This window comes from Engystomops pustulosus, chromosome 1, assembly GCF_040894005.1.
Source record: "Engystomops pustulosus chromosome 1, aEngPut4.maternal, whole genome shotgun sequence".
Lineage (NCBI taxonomy): Eukaryota > Metazoa > Chordata > Amphibia > Anura > Leptodactylidae > Engystomops > Engystomops pustulosus.
Genome location: NC_092411.1, coordinates 104585484 through 104605520, shown reverse-complemented (window position 1 = coordinate 104605520; position 20037 = coordinate 104585484). Strand labels below are relative to the sequence as shown.

The 20037-nt window shown below is 39.9% G+C and overlaps 1 protein-coding gene across 2 annotated transcripts in view; it reads right to left on the bottom strand.

Moving 5' to 3' along the window:
* AUH (AU RNA binding methylglutaconyl-CoA hydratase) overlaps nt 1–20037 on the bottom strand; it is a 136622-nt gene that overhangs the window by 99342 nt on the left and 17243 nt on the right. For both annotated transcript variants that reach the window (XM_072150761.1, XM_072150762.1), the window contains exons 2-3: nt 10915–10982; nt 4926–5013 (exon numbers count right to left, since the gene is read on the bottom strand). In XM_072150761.1, the coding sequence (XP_072006862.1) occupies nt 4926–5013; nt 10915–10982 (156 nt within the window). The remainder of the gene's footprint in view (nt 1–4925; nt 5014–10914; nt 10983–20037) is intronic.

Below are 20037 nucleotides of genomic sequence, written 5' to 3'. Positions count from 1 at the left end.
GAGCTTTAGTAGCAGTGGTGTGAGTTTAGTCTAACTGGTTAAATTAATCACATATGACATATTGCATATTTGTTTGATGGTCAAAGTCACTAATAACCGTGGAACACAATTTTTTTTTATAGTTAATACACCATAAACATTTAGGACGGAGAAAACTCTTGACGTTTAGGCAATCCAGCGAGGTGCATTAAAATAGACAACTATGACACAAATGGACGTTACAAGGGGCTTCAGCCAGTCTGCACCTCAGCTGCTGCAGTATAAATAATTCTAGACAAGCTCAATGTTTATAGCTATTTCTGAATCACTCCCATCAACCCAACATAAAAATATAGTTCATTGCTATTTCAGTTCAACTGGCAGAATCAAATGACAAAAAAAAAAAAATCCCTGTCAAATTAAGTTGTCATATGGTTAACTGACAAAGTCATCAGAAATAATTTGAGTATGTTACAGATGAAGCATGCTAATTTCTCCAAATCACATTCCTTGTCACAGAATGGCAACTTGGGCATCTGGCCTAATTAACCAGTCATCTCGACTTAGTAAGTTACAAAGCAAAGCTCCAACATAAGGGCAATGTGTAATTACTTTGAGTCCTACTAAAAATGCTTAAAGGCAAAAACATTCCAACAACAACACAAAAAGCAGCCTATGATGTACAAGGCTTAAAGGGGAATGTGTCTCGATAGAAACAGATTACTAGTTAACCTTTTCTACATGCGTGTAACCTACAAAATCCTGCGGCGATTCTTGCCCTAGTGACAGTTTTCAGCTCATTGTACTGAAGTGATTATAAAAATAAGTAGCCACGAGTTGATAAGTCTTCTGTACGCGTAGCCATAAGCATGAAGCATCACTAGTACACTGCATTGTATAATAATGTTAATAGTGGAAGACCACACTAGGCCTCACTAAATTAGCGAAACATTAATAGGTGAAGACTAGAAACTTGGCTTCAGGGATACTTTCTAGAAACAAATATAGTAGCTCCCGTTTCTGGGGTATGTTCGATTATTTCCAGTGCTAGAAAAGTTTTCCATGTGTATTTTTCAACCCACTTTAGTGACTTTATTGTACTTTTACAAATGAGTAGGTTTGGTTTACTTTACCACTTTACTTCCTCCCAGCTGATTAACCCCTTAACATTTTTATGTTTCCATTTTATGTTTCCAGAATCTATAAATTCTTTATTTTTCCATGTAAAGAGCTGTGTGAGGACCTGTTTTCTGCATAACATATTGCACTTCATAGTGCTGGCATTTAAATATTCCATGCCATGTACTGGGAAGTGGGGAAAAAATTCCAAATGAAGTCAAATTGGCGAAAACATTTATCTTCTCGTAGGCTTGGATTTTTCGGCTTTCACTGTACACCCTAAAGAAAATGTCTACTTTACTCTTTGGTAAATGAGGTGGAAAACTCATGGGGATCTTTGATTGACAGGTGAAAAAGTTGTAAAATAAAAACCCACATTTCCATGTGCCCCAAAAAGATGCAAAGAAAAGATGCAAAGATAAATCCCCACCACCACACAATCTCTGTTATGCAAGGTGAATGTAGGAATATAGACCTGATGCTAGGTGAAGCACTGTTTAGTCTAACCTCAGGTTAATATAGCCTAATGTAAGTGGTATTATATATATATATACACCTATATAAATAATTAAGAATATTTCTATTATAAACATTTTAGTTTGGCCAGAGTCTGGAGTGCTGATTTCAATCTATGAATTTAAAATAGAAACCTCAGAAAGCGCCAAGGTGATGCCCAATGAACCAGCGGTTATAACACAGACTGGCAGCCGCAGTAATGCTTTGCAAGTTATGATCCTGACAAATATGTAAAAGATTACAAATCCAAGGAATGCATGCCTGGAACACTTTGTTCCTTATTCTGAGCATTACATATACATCTATATTCTTAATCCCTTTTGTTCCATATAAAGATCTTGTGGGCAGTTGAACTACCGTGCGATTGCTATAATTCCTTAATAGCTAGTTAGCAATGATTTGGTTAATAAAGAAAGAGCAGCATTAATTATACGTTTACCTAATTGGTCCATTGCCTTAATTACTGCTTAGTGAAGGAAAACATGTTTTTGGATGAAAAAAAAACGTGCAAAAAAAAGGTCAGAACTGCAATCATTTACTATGGTAACAAAAAATGCTCACTTTATACACAAAGTAAACTAAAATGGCTCTCACTCTCTCTAGGAGTTCTGGCTACTGTTTTTCCAGAACATGGTAGTAAGGTATCGGATATAGTCAGGTTTGACTTTTATCTTTTTTGTTTTGTGAGGGGGTGTGAAAATATGGTTATGGTAATGGCTATATCTGGTACTGAAGCTCATAGCCACAAAATCCTAGTGAAGAGGACCATATTACATGCAACAAATTTGCTGCAGAACATGCTGCCACTAAAGATCATTTTCATTTATCCCAAAGTCCCAGGGTCAACATCTGCAAAGAGTTTGTATGTTCTCTCCATGTTTGTGTGGGTTTCCTGCAGGTCCTCCTGTTTCCTCCCACACTCCGAAAAATACCGGTAGATTGATTAGATTGTGAGCCTATCGGGACTGGGTCCGATTTAGCAACCTCTGTGCAGCGCTACGTAATCTGTGTGCTATATAAATACAGAATTATTATTATTAATGGAGTTGTTTCTGCAACATGTGTATGGATGTCTACAAACTCTTCAGATGAATACGACAGTAGCAGAAATAAATGTGCTGCTTTGCTGGTCCCCTTCCTATAGTTTTCTAGCCAGGTATTTATTTTTCCATTTGTGGTTGTAAAACTGTGAAGAATTCTGCATAATTAAAGATTATTACTATAAAAGCTGAGAAGACAGATGTAGCTCTGCTTATAATTGACCCATATTCACATGCACAACTTATTATAGTAAATAGGACATAAACAAAACTATAATAGATAGATTTAATACACTAGAGTTCTACCAATACCAGAATTTGGAATTCAGTCCAGCAGCAGCAGAGATCTTCTGAAGTTTAATTCCTTTATTTTCTCATATAAAAGCCATCCAGATAAGTGGGTAATATGTTGACGCGTTTCAGACAAAACGTTATGAGAACTTTTGTCCAAAACATGTGACCTACTTATCTGTATAGCTTTTATACGAGAAAATAAAGGAACTTCAGAAGATCTCTGCTGCTGCTGGACTTTGTCCTCTCTCTTTGATTGCTGCTGCACATGTTCATCCAGTGTTTGTCATTTGCATGTGGAGATTGTTAAATATTAAAATACAAATTAAAAATATTAGAGACATGCATTTTTGTATATATATACATAAATAGGTAGGACACTGCAGCCTTCCTCTCCAGTATGTAGGTATCCACAGCACATTGAAAAAAGTACTCACCTTCTGGCATTTCCCCCGGCTCCTCTTCTATCTTCTGCAGTAGCCCAACCCAGGTCCGCGGCCTCAGTCATGCTACTGCAGAAGATAGAAGAGGAGCCGGAAGGAAAGTACTTCTTTTTCTTCTTCTCCGACCTGGTTGCGTCTGAGGGCCGTCATCCACCACATCCGGGCCTAACAGGCCTCATCTCTACACTGGCATCCACAGGAATAAGTGAAATGTCACTTATTTTCAGAGGAGGGAACACCCGCAGCAATATGCTGCAGATTTTTTTCCACAGTGTGTCTATGGGATTGTCATAAAGTCCACATGCTACACTACTACTGTTTATCGCAAAGTTATCAGATACTCTTTAGGGACTTTTCATGTTTTGAGAGGCGTGCTTTAGTTTTACGAAGCCTTTAATATGTGCCAATTAACTTTATGTTAAATTTTTTAAAAAGCAATAAATACTTTTTACTGTATTGTAAAGGTTGTCCTGGTAACATTTTGCACCTTTTACATTTTTTTATAAATAAATTTCATTGTATTAATTATTGTATATACTTCATTGTATATTGTATATAAAAAAAAAAGAGAAAAATGTAAAATGCAATGATACATAAAGAAATCTCTTAGAAGATGACTGGCTGGCTACTAAAGGTGGCTGACTGGCTGGCTGCTTGCTGGCTATATGCTGGGAGATTGTGACCAATGCATTTCCCACCCTCGGCTTATACTCAAGTCAATAGGTTTTCACAGTTTTTGGTGGTAAAATTAGGAGCCTTAGTTTATACTTGGTTCGGCTTATACTCAAGTATATACCGTATCTCAAAATTACTTTTGTATATAAAACTGCGCAGTAGTTAATACCCTATAAAGCGAGACATCAAATTCTAAAAATTGGTGCTGAATCTTAAAGGAAGAGTACCATATGTATTGTATTTACTAAACCAATTCGACTTGCAAATTCTTCCTACCACATTCATGCAGGATCTGTGCTTGAAAAGCAATTTTATGGTCTCCTTTGTCTGAAAAAAAAAAAATCTAGGTTCTGGCTGCACTTGTAACTGCCTGACCCAACAAGCACTGATTACATACACCCAAACGTGTTGCCTTATCCTCCTCAAGCCGTGGTAAGACCCCAGCTGCATTGAATACCCACGTCTGTGCAGTAGCTATCTTGCTCCATCTGCCTCAAGATATATACTGTGCATTTGCAGGAATTCAAACCTCTGGATTCTGAGTGGGCATCTCTTGTGCTCTGAGGGGCATCTCTTTTACATATTTGTAAAACTTGATTTTTCAGACAAAGGAGACCATAAAAATGCTCGTCAAGCTCAGATCCTGCATCCAGTGGAGCTAGATTAGTAGGTTTAATCTGCACTGTGGATTTCTCTATACATGAATATTACCACAGTAACAGTGCATGGATTTAATAGTTAGTGTCCCTGGTTTATCATGATAGATTTTGATTTTCTTGAAGTCAAGTGTAATACTAACAGATAGAAAAGAGTCAAGGTTGTGAGTTTTTATATTTATTTGAATATTTACTTGGTTACATACCTGCACAAAACACTCCAGGAACTTCACTTCTAAGAATTACAGTCCTCACCTTGTTATTACCCTTAAGTGAATCAACGGCCTTCAGCATCTATAAAGAAAATAAAAAAGGAGAAAGTTTAGTGTTCGAGACAACAGCATTTCCAGATATCCACTTATGACATTTATCCCCAGCTCATCATTCCATTTACAGCCTATGGAACTTTCCGGATAGCTACCTTTATCGATCCTATATAATTTAATAGAGTGGTGGTCTAAACATGTCTTTAATATAAAAAAAAACCTTTACTGTGTAACTAAGCATTTAACAATATTGTATAAATCAATAATGCAGACAAAATGTATTACAAGGTTTACTGTTAACAAAATACTAGCATCCAATGTCCTTCTTTTCCCCTGCTTTTAGAAGTTTGTGTAAATCAGATTTCTGTCCTGTGCTTTACTGACATTTAGAGATGAAGGAACCTGATAATGTTCCTGGATAGTCTAATCTCCTTACATAACTGTTCCAAGTATGTTAATTTCAAACATTAAAAAAAGAATAAAAATAGATTAAGAACTGTCACCAGAAATTTACCCCTGTAATAACACCTGTAATACCTGCTGGGAAATGGTTAAAAGTCCTCTCTATAGCACCTAATATTATCTGCCACTGAGGCACTGCACCTTATGTATAGTAGTTTTCTGGTATGCAAATGAGTAGACATGAATCTGCTTCTGAAGAGAAGAGTCAAGTTTTTTTTCCTGGCTGCCAGTGTACCACGCCTTCTTTCTTACGGCTAGATGTCTCTTTAAGTCTTGGACTGAGCTGACAGGAAGTCCTCTACCTGTCCTTTCTAGAATGCTGTCCCTCACATGGTGTGTTTAGCAGTGAGCACTGTGTGTGGTGAATAAGGTATATTCATGATAAAAAAGTTCCCATTATAGGGTTTCACTGAACTTCAATTTTTTGTTTAAAGACTGGCAAGGGGACCCCAGCACAGACAAAAAGGAGATTTCCCATGAAACAAAATTCTCAAATCTCAATCCGCTAGTGATGTTAACACAATAAAGATAATTTATAACCCTTTGCTTTACAATTTTACTCAGTTTTATTGCTGTTTTAGCTCCTATCACTCCCTAGGCCGTCCCAAGTCCCCATCTAGTGCTGTGGGGTGACAATGTGATTAGATTAGCAGGGTACAGGTTTATATACACTTTCATCTGGCTTCTGAACATTGTACTAGTATCTGACACATAGTTAGCTAGATGAGACAGATCAGAGATGATGAGATCCATGAGATGCATATTACACACAATGACAGTTCTCCTACATCTCTGCTATTATACAACACACTAGATCTCCTGTGCTTTTCTACCCAGATAAAGAACTTATTTGCCTGTAGCTTGTAGTTCTCATCAGGCTGTGTACTTGCTGGCAGGATATCAGTGAGTGTGAAGCCATGTCCTGGACTCCAGGGGGTGGGGCTAGAGTGCAGGGAGCAGAGAGGAAGAGAGAGACAAGCTCTGTGAAGCCTCAGGCAAGATGGCTGCCGACCTTAAAGTCAGAAGTTACAGGGTCGTGTCTAGGAGCAACTGAAATTGCGTACACCAGGACTGATAGAGACAGGTTGGAACTATATCTGTGCTGTCTTTTTGTTAATAACAGTGAATAAGAGATGCAACCTGTCACCAGCTTTTTCACCACTAAACTAACACCACCCTAAGGTATAGTATGGACAGTTTGTCATATATGGACATTTATGTCATTAGAAAACCTCTCTCTTTCAGAGGAGCTGCCTATGACAAGGTACACCACTGTATACTTATACAAGGGGATCACATCACTATGTGAATTGGAAGCTATATGTTTACCGTGCTGCACCTGTATATGAAGATCAACTGTCATTGCTCCCAGCCACATTAGCCTTGGAATAGGACATTGTGCTAGAGACATTGCCAGTCTAACCATCATTTTTGCTTTGTTTATTATACAGTTTATATACTCTATTGTAAGTATACATAGGGAAACCTCCTAATTTTTTTTTATCTTTTGGAAAAAGTAAAAATGTATATATTTAAGCCGGCTCCGCATATAAGACAGCCATCCCTTCCAGCTTTCGCCAAATATGTATGATTATTTCAAGGAAAAAAGGAATAAAAAAAACCTTATTTACCATACTTCCCAGTCATTTGCCACATGGACCAGATCATCATTTCAATAGTCCTCCTTTCACTGAACACAGGCCTTCCATTCAGCACCATACAGTGCAGTGTGCAGTTTCTGAAGGTTTTAGCTCCACAACAGTACATAGTATAGCAGGCCGCACTTTTCTATTTAGTGACTTGCAGTGAAAAAGATGCATACTATATACAGGATAGTAGTTCCATCAGTGACAGATGCCACTATATGGCATGCCTCCAAACCTTCCATTAATGTATGCAGCAGGAACATACCTAATATTTACATGTAGCATAAGGAGTGATAAAACAGTTCTTTACTGCATAATACACATTCTGTAATAGACATCATATTTCTGAACCCAGCAGCCAAGTATTTTCTCACCTGAATCTCTGGCACGAAGCTGCTGTCTGAATGTGAATGAATGAAAAAAGCTTCAGAATTCACATCAACCTTTATAAAGTGGGATTATGGGAAGGAGCGTGGACTCCCACAGTCTAACAGATAGACTATAATTTACACATGGAATTAGTGTAACTTAAAGGGCTGCTCCCATTTCAGCAAATTAATATTATTGTTTGTGTAATGAAAAATTATACAATGTTCTGTATTTTCTGTATCAATTCCTCACGGTTGTCTTGATCTCTGCTTGTTCAATAGAAAACGTCTATGTTTACTTCCTATGAATAGAAATCTGTCCATAGTCATGTGAAGTCACACAGGTGCACAGCTCGTTATATCAGACAGCTCCGATAAGTGTAACGAGTAGTGCGCTTCTGTGACATCCCATGACCAGGGATAGATTTCTATGCACTGGAAGTAGACATAGATGCTTCCTATAGAAGGAAAGCAAGTGAAGATCTAAGAACCCGTGGGTAATTGATACAGAAAGGAAATTGCTCAAAAAAATAAAGGGAACCCATATATACTCGAGTATAAGCTGACCCAAGTATAAAGCGAGGTACCCAATTTTAACACAAAGAACTGGGAAAACCTATTGACTCGAGTATAAACAGAGGGTAGGAAATGCATTGGCCACAGTCTCTTAGCATATAGCCAGCCCCTGTAGTATACAGCCTGCCAGTCCCCTGTAGTATACAGCCGGCCAGCCCCCTGTAGTATACAGCCGGCCAGCCCCCTGTAGTATACAGCCGGCCAGCCCCCTAGAGAATATAGCCTGCCAGCCTCCTGTAGAATATAGCTTGCCAGCACCCTGTAGTATATAGCCTGCCAGCCCCCTGTAATTTATAGCCTGCCAGCCCCCTGTAATTTATAGCCTGCCAGCCCCCTGTAATATATAGCCTGCCAGCCCCCTGTAATATATAGCCTGCCAGCCCCCTGTAGTAAGAAAAAAAAAATTAACACTGAACTCACCTTTCCGATGTCCCCCCTAGGTCCTCTTCTGTTTCCGATGCCGCCTCGGGTCCTTCGGTTCTCTTCGGGTTCTCCCGCTTCTCTTTGGCTCCCCTCGGGACGTTCCACTCCTCATCGGTTCTTAGCGGCCGGCTGGGCTGGCACACAAAATGAAGTCAGCCACTTGCCGATGTCATTGTTTGTGAGCCGCCGACGTCGCAAGGGGACCCGACGAGGAACAGAACTTCCCGAAGAGGAGCAAAAGAACCCAAAGAGGATTGGAAGGACCCGAGGCGACACCGGGGCAAGGTGAAAGGTGAGTAAAGTGTTATTTTTTACTTATAGACTCGAGTATAAGCAGAGTTAGAGTTTTTCAGCACAAATCTTGTGCTGAAAAACTTGGCTTATACTCGAGTATATACAGTACTTTGTTCTGTACAAAGTGGAGTGTGCTGACAACAAAATTACACAAAAATTATCAATGAATATCAAATTTATTAACCAATGGAGGCCTGGATTTGTAGTCACCCCCAAAATTGAAGTGCAAAAACACACTACAGGCTGATCAAACTCTGATCTAATGTCTTTAAAGTCAAAATGAGGTTTAGTTTTGTGTGTGGCCTCCACATGCCTATATGACCTCAATATAACACCTCAGCATGCTCATGATGAGGTTGTGAATGGTTTCCTGAGGGATCTCCTCCCAGACCTGGACTAAAGCATCCGCCAACTCCTATACAGTCTGTGAAACAATGTGACGTTGGTGCATGGAGCAAGACATGGGGACACTTACCCGGTCACTGGAATTCACTGAAAGTATGTTGTCCGTCTATAATGCAAAGTGCAGCGATTCACTAAGATTGTGTGTCTGAAATCATTAATGTGTCGCTTCCTCGCTCAGGTATGACAGAGTCCACAATCTTTTGTGGTGCATCTTAAACATAGGGTTGCACCACAAAAATTCACTTGTGCCACAATTTCAACGCACACACTTCTTAAATACCTCTGCAAGCCGTTTTGCAGTGCGACCCTTAGTAAATGAGCCCCATGATGTCCAGATGTGCTCAATCTAATTCAGATCTAGGGATCGAGCAGGCCAGTCCATAGCTTCAATGTGTTCCTCTTGCAGGAACTGCTGACACACTCCAACCACATGAAGTCTAGCATTGTCCTGCATTAGAAGGAACCCACCGCACCAGCCTATGGTTTCACAAGGGGTCTGATGATCTCATCTTGGTACCTAATGGCAGTCAGGCTACCTGTGGTGAGCACATGGAGGGCTGTGCGGCCTTTCAAAGAAATGCCACCCCACACCATTACTGACCCACTACCAAACCGGTCATGCTGAAGGATGTTGCAGGCAGCAGATCGCTCACCACGGTGTCTCCAGACTCTTTCACATGTCACATGCTCAGTGTGGACCTGTTTTCATCTGTGAAGAGCACAGGGCCCTAGTGACAAATTTGCATGGTGTTCTCTGGCAAATGCTAAGCATCCTGCACGGTGTTGAGCTTTGACAACAACCCCTATCTATGGATGTCCGGTACCCCTACTCCTGTTCTTCCTTGCACAAAGTCAGAGGTATCGGTCCTGATGCTGGGTTGGTGCCCTCCTACATCCCCCTGCCAGTCTCCTGGTTAACTGGCCTGTGTTCCAATAGCACCTCCAGCCTTTGGACACTACGTTGACAGATAGAGAAAACCTTCTTGCCACTGCTCACATTGATGTGCCAACCTGGTTGAGCTGCACTACCTGAGCCACTTGTGTGGGTTGTAGAGTCTGTCTCATGCTACCTCAAGGGTGAAAGCACCAACAACATTCAAAATTGACCAAACATCAGCCAGAAAGCATTGACTGTCAATGAGTGTTGCTTCCTAAATTGACAGTTTGATTTACATGGAGTTATATTGAGTTGTTTAAGTGTTCCCTTTATTTTTTGTTGAGCAGTGTATATTAGAAAATTGTATAACTTTTCATCATACAAACAATAACATTTATTCGCTGAAACAAGACAACCTCTTTGAAAGGAATCTACCACTTGGTTGAGTGAGAACTCCCAAGAGCCAGGCGATGTCACCGGCTCCCAGAGGAGGATAAGAAGAAGGGGTAGATCTCACAAGAGTAAGAAGGTGTGCAGGAGAATTAGAGACATACCCCAGAGCGCCAAAAGAATCATTTGAATATTGTTACAAGACATTTTGTGTCTAAAGTAAACATTTTCGAGGCTAGTCAAGATATGATCCAGGATAACTATGAAAGAGCAGAGCGGAGAGTGCCTTTGGTTCAAATAGTTGCTAACCAAGTGGTAGATTTTCTTTAAAGCACAAACACAGATCAAAGTTTCCACATATTTGGGCGGTTTAGGGCTAAAGATAAACAGAGAATATTAAAGGCATATTTACTGCACAGTGCGATCATAAAAGGTAAAAATAAAAAAAATGACAAATTAGGTAACAATTAAGATCATACGTCACTTACCGATTTCACCAGGCCTTTACTGATAGCATTTTTTGCATGTGGTCGATTAATCCCTAGTACCACAATTCCTGGTGGAAAAAAAAGAATGAAAAAATAGTAAGGATTTTCAAATACCAAAGCCTACAAATTGAAATCAGATTCTAGTGAAGGAAAAATCCCAAAATCACAATGGTTCTGAAAGCATATACAGCATAAGAACAAAGTAATTTTTATGCTGGGTCCTTGTGGTGAGATATTATAGTTAAATCCATCTCCAGTGTAGCCATTAAGAGACATCTAACACAAGGATGAAGGATTGTAAACCAAGCACACGTACATGTGTCCCCTCTGCTTCCTATGCCCTTGTTTTTGAGACAAAAAGGCTTTAAAAACTATGCAAATGAGAATGTGTGTGTCCAGGCTCCATTAACACCCATGAAAAAAATAGGGCATAAAGGAGGTAAAAGAAGAGCTGATCATCCTGGTGGTAGATTTTCATTACTATCACATGGTGAAACGGACAATGGCGCATAACACAAGGAAAAACGGACAATGGAAGGGGTGCAATAGCGATTGTGCAACAGTACCTACAGGACAGATCTCACATATCTCTCCAACACCACCATATGTCATATGTCATGACTTTGATCAGTCGTGACTGAGATTACTGTCACTGCCCAGTCTGTATTGACTGGCAAGTGGCAGCGATCGACATAGCAGATCCAATCAAATTGGTCCTGTGATGTCAGCAGGTGGGTGTCGCCTTGGACCTGTAGTTGGTTTAGTGCCCTGACTGAAATATTGGAGAAGAAAGCGGATGCCCATGAAAAAATAAATGTAACAATTTTTATTTTTATTGATTTACATAGATACACAAAGAAAGAATATAAAAGCAATTAAAAAGCACTTAAGGTGCTGTACAAAGTACCCTTGTCCCCAGCGTACAGTAGTCTATAATACAAAGAAGGCATATACAGGCTATATGTTAGTAAGACATGATAAGCTTAGTGGATAGTATACAACAAGATATAATCAATATAGCATCTGAAAAAAATATATAAAGATGAAACTGGCCTGTATATTACCTAGGTGAAGGACATCCAAGTGTGGCACTGGGGGCAAATTGCCCTGACTGGTTCCCTTTAACTGTCTTTTTATTGATTTTTTCGGGGTTATTTTGTCAAGGTGTTTTCCTGATCTTACTGAGTGACTTTACTGTGCCATTATGGATCTCTATATATACTTGTATGTATATTATTATTGTTGATCACCTTGTTATTTCTGTATTTGTTTTGTATTTTTGAAAATCAATCAGAAAAGAATAATTGTTACATTCTACTCTCACATATTGAAATACTGCAATGTATCAGCATGTTACATTAAAGGGGTTGTCCAAATCAAACACTAAGAGGCTTCAATGCAGCCTTAAAAAGAACCTGCCATTGAAATGAACCCACCCAAATCTACAAGCACTGCTCTTATGCCAAAATGGTTCCTTTCCATGGCTGCAAAGTTAAAAAATCCCTTTGTAAACTTATATGCAACTCATTTGATGCGAGTCCAATGACACTAAGTGAGTACAATGAAGCCCTGCATATTCAGTGGTTACTGCATTGCCCTGCCTCCTTGTTCCTGATTGACAGGTGTCCGTGCTACAGAATATGCTGCTGTATAGTACACTGTTACATCATTAGGAACTTAAAGTCATGTGGCCATGGTGATGTGGACTAAGGTCTCGCTACATCTACCCCATGTATACATATATTACATAAAATCACAGCATGCCTCCATGGACATCTACACCTCGCGATGCCTTCATGCAGGTATGCTGTAATTTCATGTGATCAGACACATACATGGGATAGACGCTGCAAATGTAACAGGACTTAAGTTGACATCACCCTGGTAATATGACATGAGGTGCTGAATACTTAGAAGGGAAATGAGACTTAGGGTGGAGTAGAAATATAAGATAGAGTTAATTTAACCCCTTAAGGACGCAGCCATTTTGCAGGTTAAGGCTCAGCCCGATTTTTTGGATTCTGACCTGCGTCGCTTTATATGGTTATAACTTTTGAACACTGTTAATTATCAAAACGATTCTGAGATTGTTTTTTCCCCACATGTTGTACTTCATTTTAGTGGTAAATTTTGGCTGATAAGTTTTGCGTTTATTTACAAAAAAAAAGAAAATATGATAAATTTTTTGAAAAATTTGCCATTTTCGAAATTCAAAATCATTGCGTTTCCAGGCAGATAGATTTACCACCTAAATAAGTTGCTGAATAACATTTCCCATTTGTCTACTTTACATTTTCATAATTTTTGATATGTCTGGATAATTTATTTTGATGTCACGCGGCTTACAAAAAGAATATCGCTTTTCCGGATTTTCAGAATTGACTATTTTGGGGATAAATACAGTTTGGAATGAAATTTTACATATTTAGCATCAAAACCCCCTATATAACCAACCCATTTTCAAATCTGCACCCCTCAAGCTATCAGAAACCGCTTTTACGAAGATTGTTAACCCCTTGAGATCTTCATAGTAATTGAATCAAAATGGAGGTGAAATTTAGAATGGTCAAATTGTTCCCTTATATGTTCATTTAGCACTAAAATTTACACATTTCCAAAATATAAAAAGAGAAAACCCACCATACAATTTGTTCTGCAATTTCTCCTGAGTACAAAGACCCCCCACATGTGGCCGTTACTTGTTTTATGGGCGCACAGCGAGACGCAGAAGGGAAGGAGCGCCCTGCAGCTGCCAGGATTTTAGTTTCCTCATTGGCCCCTTTTGAAGGCTATAAAATTTTCGCTTTTGCGTTATTGGGGCCATGTGATGCCATTTTTTTTGCGGGATGAGATGCTTTTTCCATTGTTACCATTTTGGGGTTGGTATCACCTATTGTTGAAAATTTAGGAACTTTTTTTGAGGGCAGGAGTAGAAAAGCATCAATTCTGTACTGGATTTTTTACTCTTTTTTTTTTTTTGGTGTTCACCGTATAGACTAATAATCATGTTATCTTTATTCTATGGGTTGATACGATTACGGGGATACCAGACTTGAATATATTTTCTTACGTTTTACTAAATTTGTCAAACAAAACCCTAATGTGGGGAAAAATCTATCATTTATGTATTGCCATCTTCCAAGTGGCATAACATTGTTACTTTTTTGGCTACGGAGCTGGTTGATGGCTTGTTTTTTGCGGGACATGTTGTACTTTGCACCAGTATCATGTCGGAGTACACATGGTTTTTTGGTCGCATTTTATATCATTTTTTGTGGGATTGAAACGGTAAAAATCATAATTTTTGGAAGGTTTATAGCAGTTTTTTTTTACGGCGTTTATCGTGGGGGTTCAATAATGATTTACTTTTATTCTACGGGTTGTTACGGACGCGGTGATACTATATATGTGGGGTTTGTGTTATGATTTAGACTTTTTTTTTAGTTATATGTCTCTTTATATGTTTTGGGAGTTTGGGGCATTTTTAGTGATTTATTACTTTATTTTTTTATTGAATAACATTTTTTTTTTTACTTTTTCACTTTTATACCATGGGACATGAAGAAGCAATCATCTGATTGCTTCTTCATGATAATATTCTGCAATACTCATGTATTGCAGAGTATTATCAGTGTCAGCCTATGCACTTGCATAGGCTGGCACTGTGCCAGTAAGATGACGTCACAGACGCCATCTTACTGGCAATTCTTGCAGGTAACTCTGGGGTCCAGATCGGACCCCAGAGTTACTATAGCAACGATCGGCGCACCCCGAAAACGGTTCGGGGGGGCCGATCGTGGGGGAAAGACCCCCCAGATACATGTTAGATGCCGCGGTCGCGCTGACCGCGGCATTTAACGGGTTAAGCACCCGCGATCGGAGACAACTCCGATCGCGGGTGTTACACTGGGGTGCCGGCTATCAGTCACAGCCGGCACCCCGTCTTTCCCGATGCCGGTTCGGCTCAGATCTTGAGCCAAACCGGCATCAGCTCAGCGTCCGATATATCGGACGCTGAGCCCTAAGTCACTGAGCTCAGCGTCCGATATATCGGACGCTGAGCGGGAAGAGGTTAAGAAGATGAAAGGGGAAAAAATGTGGCCAAAACAAAGGGTGTTAGTTATGTAGTTAATAGGGATTTGTGGTGACCTGTCACTAGCTATATTTGTGAAAATGTGGCGAGAAGTTCCCTTTAAGTTAAAACAAGTGGAATAAAGCTGCCACTTTTGTCTCATAAATGGCACCTTACCAAATAACAATAAAACAGGAGCTACAGCGGATTGAAAAGGGCAGCAAGTGTAGGAACAGAGGGGGCTGGCAAATCAATTTTACTGATCTTAACTAAAAAAAGGCAAGATTTTAAATATACTTAAGATAACAAAATAACAAATTCCCTAATTCACTGTTATTAACAAAAATACAGCATTTCAGAGATATAATTACAATCTGTCTCTATCAGTCCTGGTGTATACAATTTCAGTTGCCCTGGAATTCGACAGTTAATCTTCTGATTATGGTCAGGCCTGGCAGATTCTTGCCATGAATAGCTTCTCCTGTCTGCTTCTCCTCTCAGCCTCCTGCCTTATTTAATGGCCAAACCGCTTTAAAGTTTAACTTCGCTTTATTCTAGTAACTATTAAGGTCTGTCCCAACATCAAACAGAGATCGGTGACATCTCCTTGACTCGCCACAATGTCTTTCCTGTGGCAACAAGATCTCTCGTTGTAAGCTATGCAGGTAGAGCTTCAACTCTCTGGCAGAGATTGTGAGACAACTAAAATAATAATGCATGAACTGGAACAAATGTCTGGGGTCTGTGAGTGCATGACCTATGCTATAAAAGAATTCACACACTGTGCCGGATTGCTGTGTACTGTGCAGACTGTGCAGCTCTTTCACACATCGGAGCCAGGACAGAGTGGATTTGGACAAAGTAGAGGCTAAATACATATTGGAGTATTTAATATTGGTTATAAATAGCAATGCTCTTTAAAAATAAGCAGGTTGCTACGGTAACACTTGCTGCTTTTGATCCAATTCCTTCTGGAGCTACAGCAATAACTATGACACACATTAATACCTTTGACATTCCCCACGCCAGAGCCGAGCTGTGCAGAACAGGACATTGAAGTAGGGATTACTACGAGTACTCGCCGTGACTCACCACTCTGTGGGGGGGGGGGGGGGGGCACCATGAAATACACGAATCATAATAACAAGCCTGACTCAAGGCTGACACTCCAGTCACAGGACCGCTCGACAAATGCACATACACGATGGATTATTTGTACTGGGCTTTTGTCCTGCTCGATTATAGGTTTCTTCTTCTCTTTGCAATAAGGAATCAGAATGTTGTACACTTCCTAATATCATAGCACAGAAAGGGACAAAATATTTTTTCTGCCTTTTGCGCCACCTCCACATTCAAAGTATAATTCCCCCCTTAGTGCCCTCCCCTGATATTTTGCCCCCTCAGATGCCCCGCACAGTGTATCCCACCAGCTCCCTGTTACATCATTTCTCCCTTTTCCTTCCCACATTGTAGTCCCACTGATATTGTGCCCTCCAGCTTCCCCTCAGATTGTAGACCATGCTTCCCCTAATATTAAAACCGCCCTTTTACTGTACGCCCCAGCAGCTCCCCAAAATTGTAGCTCTCCCTGATATTGTGCTTGCCCTTATATCAAAGCCCCCACAGCAGTTCCCCCTCTTCGTGTGTTCATCATCAGTTCCCTTTCTTACAATACCACACCAGAATCTCCACCTCTTATTGTAACCCCCAGCAGCTTTCCCTCATTTTATCCCTCACTCAGTAGCTTTCCATCATATTATATCTCACCAGCTGCCCCCCCCCCCCCCCATATTGTGGGCCCTCACCTCCTTCTTTTGTTGTTTCTGCTTAATGAAAAAACATAAAGATACCCGCCTCTCCAGAAGCAGCTCCACTCTTCTATCCTTGTGTTTTGTGTAGTACTGAAGGCGGAAGGCGCCTGTTGGCTCTGCTATGTACAGAAGTAGCAGAGGCACAGAGATAATGCAGAGAACTTACACAGTTAATGTCCCGGGGCAGCGCCCATAATCTGGATCGGTTGGATGCTATGTATGCCTAATAAGTGTTTGTGCTTATGCATACTTTTGACTTGGCACAGCCCAAATATGTTCATTCTGAGATACTCTGTCACTCAGAAGGGTCTTGGGAAACATGAGGATTTAGGTCCACAAACAGCCACCAACCGGCTAAACAGGACACTGACAAGATCATAACAATATGCTTCTAAATTATGAGACATTCAATACTACAAAAGGAAGAGAAGTTTAACCCCTGTAATCAAAAGGACTGTAATGGGGTGTAGAGAAGAGTCACGCTAGGATGCTTGCTACTGGTCTGAATAAGGTTGCATATGCCATAAAATAAGCCAACTTCGGCAGCTGCTAACCAAATTTTGGTTTGCAATGTAACTGGCCTGTGTGACACCAAACAATCCAGGAAGGGACAGGCCTGACTCCATGTGTCTCCTTACAAGTCACTTGTATACAACACTTTTCCTGTCATTTAAAAAATACTTAAAATATTATTGTTTCCCTGTCACTGTCCTGGAAAGGTTCAGCTTGTGTCTAATAATCCTCATGACAGGTTCCTTTAAAACCTCTACATAGGGCCATAGGGTGCCATTCAAATATAGACTGCAAAAGAAGTGTCCTTTTAGCCTGTCATACTGGCACAATTTGGTGCAGACTGTACTATTCCATACATACTTCGAGTGAAGTCCTGTATAGTGATTGATATCCAAATGTATTATTCTATTTATTATTTTTTTCTTATTTAAGGGGTTGTACCAAGTAAAGAAGTTGAGCAGATTGCTGGGACTTCGCCAATCACGAGAACAGACCCCCAAGAATCCGGAGAATCCCTTTTCACTAATGGAGGCCATTCAATAGCATGGGAGTGTTGGGAATTCCAGAGAACCAGACATGGCTCACGGGCTGAGCCAACTTCATACACAGTGTGTGTTAGCTGCATTATGCAGTTAACACCCATGGCTAGCATCCGCAATCAGTGCTGGCAACAATAGCAGATGTTAACCCCTTTCGTGTCGCCATCAAACTTGATGGCAGCACTTAAAAGACGCCACCTGGATCAGGCTAGCACCCCGTCTGACATCATTGGTGGGCGTTGCTATGATAGCCAGGACACCAACTCAAGTTTCCGTGGCTGTCAAAGCAGGATCTGTAAAAGGATCTTTTAAAGATCAGGTGAATTTACAATATACCGGTACTTCAATATTATAGTGTTGAAGTATATTCTATAAGTGATCAGATTCACTAGGGTTAAAGTACCCTAGGTAGTCTAGGAATACAGAAAAAAAAAAGTTAAGTTAAAAAATCAAAATGTTTAACTCACCCCCTTTTACTACAACTAATAAATAAAAAATCATAAACATATTAGGCACCACATTGTTCCAAAAGTCTGAAAAATCAATAATTAAATAAAAATGGTCATTCCCGGTGGTGAAGCCCGTAAAGGAAAACAGCACCTAAATGCCTGAAAGGCCACTTTTTGTCATTCTGCAATATATACAAAATTTAATAAAAAAGTGATCAAAATGTCGTACAGTCCCCAAAATGATAGCAATGAAAATGTCATGATGTCCCACAAATAATGACACCTTACACATATGCCAAAGTATGAAAAAGTTATTAGCATCAGAATATGGCAAATTATATAAAACCTACATAAATTTGGTATCCCCATAATCGCACCGACCCAAAGGATAAAGGGGAAGTGTCATTTGGAGCGCACAGTGAAAGCAGTAAAAACAGAGCCCACAAGAAAATGATGCATAAGTGTTTTTTGTTAAAGGGGTTTTCCACAGGATAGGGCCTAACTTGCTGATCAGTGGTGGTCAAAACGAGGGTCTGTTGGGCCCATCAGACTAATGAAGCAGACGGCCGTGCATGACATTCTGCTATATTAATCTCTATGGAGCTGACGGAAATTGCCGAGTGCCGTGCTCACAGATCTCTGTCAGCTCCATAGAGATTAATGGAGCAGAATGGTTGTGTGCGGCTGTCTGCTCCATTAGTCTGACAGAGCGACAAGGGGTCCAAAGGACCCTCGTTTTCACAATCTGTGAGTGTCTCAGTACTAAGACCCCCACTGTGGATCCTGTGGATCGGGCCTAACTTTAGTTCATGGGAAAACCCCTTTAAGTTTACTGCATTTGGAATTTTTTTCCCCGATTCCCAGGACACGACATGCAAAATTAAATACTGCCACTAGGAAGTAAAATTGGTTACGCACCAAACAAGCCCTTATAAAGTTTCGTACATGGAAATATAAAAAAAAGTTATGCACTTTTGAAGGGGAGCATAAAATGGAAATGTAATACATCATAATATCATGTCTTTTTATATTACGATATGATATTCTTAACCTCAGACATATCCTACTAACGTAATGTGAAAGGATCCTATGCTATGTAAGAGTGTAATAATATAAATATGGCTGTCTGTGACGCTGGAAGTCCAGCTGCAATCTAGATATTTTCTTAAAATAGAGCTGAAGTAAGAGATCCTGAAGACTAACCGCTTTGCACTTGTCAATGTATTATGAAAATATGTTACACAACGAAGAAGATATAGCTCATGTCGAAAAATGTGTCATCACTCTCCAGAAATGGACAGACTGCAGGCCTCTGAATGTAACCCAAATGAATCGACCACTCAACAACACTCCCAGAAAAGAAACATTTCTTTCATGGGTAAAATACTTGTAACCAACCAGATGAAAGCTGTTGACTTGCTGAAATCTATGCTATTGAGTAATGATCCAACATATGATAGTTTTATATGTATTCCTGGTAGGAGAACTAAGTCCAGACACATCCTTGCAATGCTGACAATCTGCGGGATGTGGAACCGGTAATAAAACTAATGAATAAAAGGCATAGTAGCTTGAAGACATCACTTATTTTGCCAGTATAGTATAGCTTAAGCTATTATCAAAAAAAGGCGTATTCATACATTTCGAAGACTTTAAAAATCTGTTGTTCTATGTTGTACTTTTTCACAAATAAGCAAATAAGCAATTCAATCAACCAGATTCACCCATTGACATAGACC